Source organism: Pteropus alecto, unplaced genomic scaffold, assembly GCF_000325575.1.
Source record: "Pteropus alecto unplaced genomic scaffold, ASM32557v1 scaffold45, whole genome shotgun sequence".
In the NCBI taxonomy this organism is placed as follows: Eukaryota; Metazoa; Chordata; class Mammalia; order Chiroptera; family Pteropodidae; genus Pteropus; species Pteropus alecto.
In genome coordinates this window covers 22,695,552-22,703,902 of record NW_006442491.1, presented here as the reverse complement: position 1 = coordinate 22,703,902, position 8,351 = coordinate 22,695,552, and the positions used below count along the sequence as shown (strand labels likewise).

Genomic DNA, 8,351 nt, shown 5'->3' with positions numbered 1-8,351 from the left:
TTCCCTACTCCCACCCCAAACCTTACCTATTTCAGAAGGAAGCACTGGTTTTGCAGCTTGACTTTCTTGCAAATAATTTACTCAAATAATTAAAAAATTTCACCTGATTTATCAAAAAAAGCTTCTTGGTATAGTTGGCTAATTAAAATTAAGACCTTCCCAGTGGCAAATCTGTAAAGTGGTATTTGGTACAGTCTGTTACCTCTAATGGGTGCACTCAATAAATGTTGATCTGAGCAAGTTCTGATGGATTCAAATTGAAAGAAATTGGAAAGCATATGCTGTAAATACTGAAATCATTCATCTCTTTTCCCTTTTCTTCCACAGAAGAGAAAATCACAGGTTCATTACTGCCCTTTCTTAATGAGACTCATCTTGAAAATCTTGGTATAAGGTAAGAATGATAAAATTCACATTGTATCCAAGCATACTTTTCTTTTTTCATCATTGAGAGGCAAAGCCCAAGATTGCTGATATTAACTGTCCTCCTTTTAAATCTAGGAAGTGTTTTAAAACAACCCACTGCCTGCTGGTTAACAGTTGTTTTTGCCATGTAGACCCTATGTTTAATATTTCTGTAAACAACTTTGAGTGATCCTACTCGAGGATTTTTGTTTTTAAATGATTCCTATTTTTTCAAATTCTGCTCACAAGCTTTCATGAAGTTGGTAGTGACCAACTTTTTACTCTCAAGTTTAGACTAATTGAATTATACATACCAGAAAATATGTAAGAACTGATAGGGAAAAAAATGTTGGCAAAAAAAATCATTGAACTTATATCGAACCTATTTCTAGGTCTTCTTCAAGCTATCTTAAGATGGGAATGTATTCCCACTGTTTAATTTAAAGACACTCTCCAAAGTAGCTTGGTACTTTTTAGTTATATGATTTGGGACAAGGTATTTACCCTTCAGTTTCAATTCCTATGAAATGGATAATAATGTATGTCAAATGATTAGCACATGATAAGCCCTTAATAAATTATATAGGTAGAGATTCTTAAGTATGGCTGGAGGTTCTAGGGTCTAGATTAGTGTGGGTCTACTTTAAAGATCTTAGTTAAGGATGCAGTATTTATTCCTTAAATTGGAGACTATTTCTTTTAGAGAATTGGCAACAGTGGTGAAATACAGTCTTTTCTTCTGGAAGTCCACTTAGCTAAGTGTTTTTGTGGTAACTGTAACCAAAGAATCAAAACAAAAGATTATACTGAATTACTTCATGTACTGTTGCTTAATAATTGATAATGAAAGTAAATTGTGTCTACGGCCATGCTACCCTGAATATGCCCGATCTTGGAAGCTAAGCAAGGTCGGGCCTAGTTAGCACTTGGATGGGAAACCACCTAGGAATACCAAATGCTGTAGGCATTTAAAAAAATAAAGAAAAAGAAAAAGAAAGAAAGTAGATTGTGAAAAAAGATCACCTCTGACTGACTTTTAATAAATGTCCTTTGGATCAGAATCTTGGTGGACCTCATCTTGCTTCTTTCATAATCACATTTCAGCCTCCTATATCCCCTCAAAGTCCCCCTTACAATCTGATTTTTTAATGTTAATAGTTGCTTACTATTTTAATCGAGTGGAATTTGTTCTAATAGAGTCTTTTTTTTTTTTTTTAAGGGAACTATATACTTTGTTGTCCCATATATTATTGATTTACTAAACAAATATTTATGGAGGGCTCATATGTGTTAGGCATTCTTCCAAGAACTTGGGACACATGAGTGAACAAAATGAATAAAATTCCAAAAGGAATACTATATACCACAGCCCGCCTTATAACTAAGATGCATTCTATAGGGCTCCTCAGAGCTGTGTTTTCCTATATAGCAACTACTACCTGCATGTTTAAATTAATTTAAATTAAATTAAATTAATTAAAATGTAAATTCCTCAGTTACGCTAGCCATATTTCAAGTGCTCAATAGACACTTACAGCTAGTGGCTACGCTGTTGGGCAGGGCAGATATAAAACATTTCTGTCATGACAATGTTCTACTGGACAGAGCTTCCTTTGAAGATCCCAGTGGGATCAGCTGAAGTTGTTCACAGTGGTACCAGTGCAGCCAACTTACTAATGTACCTTTGTACTTTTTCCCCCTCATTTCCTGTTTCACCTTTCCTAGTACCCTACTCTGATTCCCAGGATTCACATCCTATAATAAATTAACTGTATGCAAGTTCATGTCCTAGACCCTGCTTTCTAGAGGGAATCCAGTTTAGACAAGTACTTGTATTTCCTCAATTTTATGATCAACTATTAATTTAAAAGATTTTTCTAGGAAATAGGCAACTGTCACTTTAAATGTACAAAATAAGTGTAAGAATCATTAAATTGCGGAAATGATGAAATACAGAAATTAAATCTTATTTAGTCTAACTGTCCTGGCCCATGACTACTACAGATCTTTAAAGTATTTATTTTGCTATAGCCTTTGCTAAAACAAAAAAAACCCTCTAGGTTTCAGGTGGCTATTTTTATATACTTTAATCAGTGATTTCTTTATGAATAGTTTCTTTGGGGCTTTTAACTAATTGATGAATACTGAGTATCAGCTCAGGAAAATACTAGGCAGTGAAGTTGGGTTTAGGTTTGGTATTTTATGCTGTGACTCCTGGTTATGCTTGACTGAGCAACTGTACTTAATCTGAGTCAGTTATAGCTCGTTTATAAGTCCTCAAAGCCCGGCCTTTCCCTGTGTTTGTTATATGAAACTGATGAGGAGGATAGGGGAATAGTAAAACACAAGATGTGCTGCTTTAGTGATTTATTAGCTGTAATAATGCTTCTATACATCCCAAGAAAATCATTCTTAGATTTTGATTTTGTACCATGGGTCTCAGGGTACAACATAGAAGCCAATTGTAATACTTCTGACTCCAAGTCTATCTAAGACTTTTAGCAACAGATTTATTTTTTCAATCTAATTACCTAATAAATCAGTAAAGATGAACCCCTTGACTGCTGCTTCTGTTGACATTCAGCTGGGTTAACATGACTGGACCAATTAGTAAGTGTAAATAAAGCAGGATAATGAATTACAGGATTTTGAACTGTTTAATTCCTATTAGATTTCTTCTCAAAATTGGAGCATTATGAGAGATTACTAACAAAGGAAGATAGGTATAAATAAAGGTAAAACTTTCATATATAGTTGATTCATTCATGAGTCATGTCTTGTGCTCATAAGTCAAACTTGGACCTTTGCAGATCACCACTATAACCACTAATGTCCATTTATGGACTGATCGTGTGACCAAAAAACACCCCTGCCAAAGGGTCTCATATTGTCCTGCATTTCCAAGGCTTTTATTGTATCCTAGACATTTGCATTTGATTTGACTATATCTTAATTGCAGTAAATAATTATTTCTCTCCAAAAGTTGTTTTGATATGACAAAGGCTCATTTTGTTAACCAAATATAATGTTCCTGTATATAACATCTTTGGCCAATTTAGATAACTTTGAAACTCCTAGATTCTTATAGTTAAAACACTGCTGATGGAATAAATATTGAATTTATAATCAGGAATAATTTCCATAGCACCTGTAATCATAGTTAAAATTATCCTGCAGTTCTTGAGCACAGGAACTGAGTGTTGTAACCCCAGCACGGTACACACTGTTTAATTCCTCTCCAGCCCTGTAAGGTGGATAGTGTCATCCCTAAGCTACAGATGAGAACATCAATGTACCAGGCAAGGTTAAGTGACTTTTCCAAGGTCACTTGCAGATTCCATGTGCAGATGCGAGCCAGTTCTGTCTGATTCAAAAGTCTTTTTTTATTATCACTATGCAGAGTGCTATCTTGAGTTTTCACTTATATGAGCCATGCAAATCCAGGATTATGAGGGTATATGTTTACTTCGATTAGGTTAAAATAAGTCTGAAGTATAAATTGAGCATTCAGTAGATTGGTAGAAGATGTTGAAATATGAATTTACCAAGAGAGAAGAGGATCAAGGGCAGAAGCCTAGAGGGAGAATTTCATGTCTGAGAAACAAAGGAAGGAGAGTTTCTAGGAGGAATAAATTTGAATTATTAACCGTTCCTTTTAATTTGACTTCTCTTTCTATTAATGTAGATAATCTAAAGTTGAATATATACTATTATATACTCTAGCAATTATTATTAAGCAAATAATGATAGATTTGCTTATCTTGTCATAATTTTAGTTCCTCGTCGGAGAGAAAGAAGTTGCTCAATTCTATCAAACAACTGAGTCAAACTTATGTTGATAAAAGGAAGGTAAGAGGAATCTAAGTTTATTGTCATGTTTTTTGAATATAAAGTGATGTAACTCAATTATCTAGAATTATTTTTAAAAAGAATGGAAGGAAATCTCAGTAATAGGATTGTGAATAATGGATTTTGATTTTTATAAACTTTCTGTATTTTCTAAAATAAGCACAGAATATTTAAATCAAAGAAAAACTGAAATATTTCAAGCATACAGGAAAGCATAAACAGACTATACTACCCAGCTTGTCAAATCTTAACATTTTGCCTACTTCGCTTCAGATCTATTGTTTATAGAACAAAATATTATAGACAATGGAAGACCTCCTTTGTACCCCTCCTCGATTCTATTTCCATCCTTTCTAACTCAAAAGTAATTGTCATCCTGAATTTGGTGTTTAATAATTTTCATGAATGTTTTGTGCTATCACTACATATTTGTGTATAGCCATAAACTGTGTATGACATTGTTTTACATGTTTTTAAAACTTTATGTAAGTCATATTTCACAGTAAGTTACCTTCTAAACTTTCATTTAACGTTATATTTTTGAGAATCATCTGTATCAATACAAATAGCCCTAGTTACCACCTTCAGTCATAGAATAACTTTTAAAGTTGTACTAAATTTTCCTTTCAGTTTTGATAAACCTTTTGGTTAAATGTTAGTTTAAAGTGTGGCTATACTCTTAAAGTTTAATATATCAATAATTGTTTATTTCTCATCCCTCAATCCTTTGCAGACATCAGAAGCCCCGTTTTTCAGACTCAGTGTCCCAAGAATCATTTTAACAAGCTCAGTCCCCATCTCAGAAATTCTGTTTCTGGGAATTTGGAGTTGAGACTCAGGAATGTGTATTTTTCAGAAGCTCTTTAGGATGCTTCTAATACCATAACTAAAGAAATGTTTTTTGATTGGTTGGTGACAGGAAATGTACCTTATTGTTTACCCTTTGACATCTTTAAGTTAAGAATACTAAGTTTCAAACCTGGAAGAAGGTATAGGGTATCTCATTCCCCTTTTACACAATCATCACAATGCATAATCATCATTTGCATTTTTCATCAGAGGTGTTTTATGTATTTAATGTACAGCACTTGAGTTATCTCAGAACCATGAGAATACATATTTCAACTTTGCTGTTTCAAGTTAGCCTGCTTAATTTCCATTGAAAATGATGTTTGGAAATATTTAATTAATATGTTTGGTTCAGTCCTACAGTAATTTATTTTTATAGATAAAGTCATGGTTCTTCCAGCAAATAATTTATTCGAAGACTAATCAAATCCTAGCTCTTTCTGAAAAAGTTTTCTAATATTGAAATACTTTATTCTTTTCCATGAAAAGGAAATAGAATGATCACCTATCAAAGATGATATCTAAATATTTTGTCTTACAGTTGGAAGAAAGTTGCTGCCCTGAATTCTCTTTTGTCCTTCCTCAGTAGCAGCAGCATAGGGTATTCTCTTCAGGTCAGGCATAGATAAGGATGAGTTTTCTTCGTTAGGTGAGAGTATCTCAGATGATCTCTGAAATCACAGTTTCACAGGTACAGTTTGCAACACAAATATTTTCAAAGTAATATTCAAGGCTGTTAGTGGTTTCATTTGCCCATTTTTATTCCTTTTTTTACTATTGATCATCAAAAACAGAAAATTGCTTAATCTCATTTATAAATGACAAGTCACAGTAATTGAAAATAGATTTTAAAGCTAAGTACTTGTGTCAGTGAGTCATTATATAGTAATAAAATTGATCTATATGTTTTAATTAATTTATTTTGATTAGTTTCAAGTATACAATACATTGGTTAGACATCTGTATAGTTCATAAAACGATCCCCCTAATTGCTCCCTCCCTCTGAAATTGAGATCTTATATGATCTTAGCTTTATTACCAGTACAGTTGAACAAAGAATTGATTCCTACCCTAATTTGGTATCTACATTTTATTCTTAAAAACAAAACAAAACACAAAGTTAGTGATATATAATTCACATACTTTACAATTTATTAATTTAAAGTATACAAGTCAATGTTTTTAGAAAATTCACAAAGTTGTTCAGTGATGTTCAGTCATCACTACAATCTAATTTAAATTGTAAGAGTTCTTTATATATTCTGAATACGGACCCTTATCAGATTTATGATATGCAGATATCTTCTTCCATTCTCTGGATTGTCTTTTTTAGTTTCTTGGTGGTGATCTTTGCAAAAGTTTCTAATTTTGATGTAGTTCCGTTTATCTATTTTTTCTTTTTCTTCATGTTTCAGAAACCATTGCCTAACCCAAGGTTATAGCCTTTTCTCTTGCCTCAGTTTTCTTCACACCAAATTTAGTTCAATTGGCCTTCGAGTCCAGGAACTGTATAATGATGAAGAGGAAGTACAGTGTTTGACATAACAGGCATTACTTTTTCAAATGTATTAATGAATCTCAAGAGAGTAAAATGCCTACTTTATATACTTTCTCTTACTTAATATGTCTTAAATTATAGAATTACCACCTCTGAATCTTTTTCCGATGGCCTCCTCTTTCCTTTCTTCTGGGTAGAACTGACCACTCCTTTTGTTTCTTTTTCCCCATTCTCTTTTCCTACTACTCTGGATATAGATTCTATTATCTTTCCAGGAGGGCAGGAATGATGCCTTGCTCATCTCTTACCTCCAGTGCTTGTCATATACAGAAGACACTTAATAGACAATATGATTGTTTCATCTTGCTTAACCAGTAACATATAGAATATCATATAGCCCTTAAAAGTGAGAAGTGGACCATGTGACTAAATAAAGGAGCAGTTTATATTAAATAATGCCAGGAGAACAAAAATAACAGATTGCAAACAATGGTGAAAACTTTAATATCACATACACATATTAAGAGTTGGGAAGGGAATATGAAATAATGTAACTAGAATGTCCAGCAACTCATTGCCTAAACATTAGGGGAACGGTTTTAAAATATTGGTTCATCAACGAAATGGAGCCATTAAACTGATAATTTTTAAGATCTGTAAAAACATGAGTGTCCATGATGCATTTTGACATGAAAGGAATGTACGTATATTATGATTTTATGTTAAAAAATAATTTTTAAGTTCTTATTTTTTTCATAAAGTTTCTTAAGTTTATTGTTTTAGCAAACTTAGGGTGAAATAAATGTTTTAAAACCCCACAAAAGAAACATGGCAGAGTGAGAGGCATCCCCAGATCTCTCCCCTTAATACAACAACAAGCTGAACATCTAAAACTCAACAAAAAATACCCAAACTGCACACCAGCATGTCTGAGTGTGCAATCTGCATAAGAGTTACCATAGGTCAGAACCCCGGGAGTCCAGTGGTACACTGGGAGAAACAAAGAAGCTGCCTCTTGCAGCTGGAGCTCCCTGCAGGAGAAGGGGGAGGGAAGAAGATGCTTTGGGTTCCATGAACAACCCTGCCTGGGAGAGCTGTGAGCTCCACGAGGCCAGTGGCAGTGCCCAGGGATCAGGGCAGAAAGCAGAGAAGTGGGGACAGCAGAGAAACGGGGACGGCAGAGAAACAACAGTTGATTATTACCAGTTGTGATTGCAAAATGCAAGGCTGAGCCACAGCACCCTTTTCCCAACCCAAAAGGCCCCTCCCCCTATATCCTCCAAGACCAAACACCTCAGAGCCCCAGGGGAATCTGAGCAAACACTACCAAAACTGTTGCTAACACTGACAGGGACTGAGACTGAGGGTAGCGAGCGTGATTAAACATCTATATATAAAGGGGGAAAATGGCATTATTAAAACTTTGTATAAAGCAGAGGCTTAGACACCACCTACTGGAAACCAAAATAAAAACGCCTTTGTAACAGGCTAAAACGATAGACCTTTATATAATAAATCTTCTTTCTGGAAAAAAAGCAGAATACACTTCCATTAATGCCCAGGTGGAGAAATAGTCTATTAAACACCAAGAACAACCAAGGTGACAAGGCATCTCAGAAAGAAAGAGAAAAATCTCCAGAAAATAAGCTTAAAGACATAGAAATATGCGACTTAAATGACAGAGTGTTCAAGATCGCATTTCTGAAAAAACTCAACGAGATACGAAATAATTCAGATCACCAATTCCAAG

At 34.1% G+C, this 8,351-nt stretch overlaps 1 protein-coding gene across 3 annotated transcripts in view; it reads left to right on the top strand.

Annotated features, from left to right (window-relative positions):
- Positions 1–8,351, top strand: part of SAMHD1 (SAM and HD domain containing deoxynucleoside triphosphate triphosphohydrolase 1) — a 44,562-nt gene that overhangs the window by 3,559 nt on the left and 32,652 nt on the right. For all 3 annotated transcript variants that reach the window (XM_025039850.1, XM_006921792.3, XM_015597188.2), the window contains exons 2-3: positions 328–394; positions 4,182–4,254. In XM_025039850.1, coding sequence (XP_024895618.1) covers positions 328–394; positions 4,182–4,254 — 140 coding nt within the window. The remainder of the gene's footprint in view (positions 1–327; positions 395–4,181; positions 4,255–8,351) is intronic.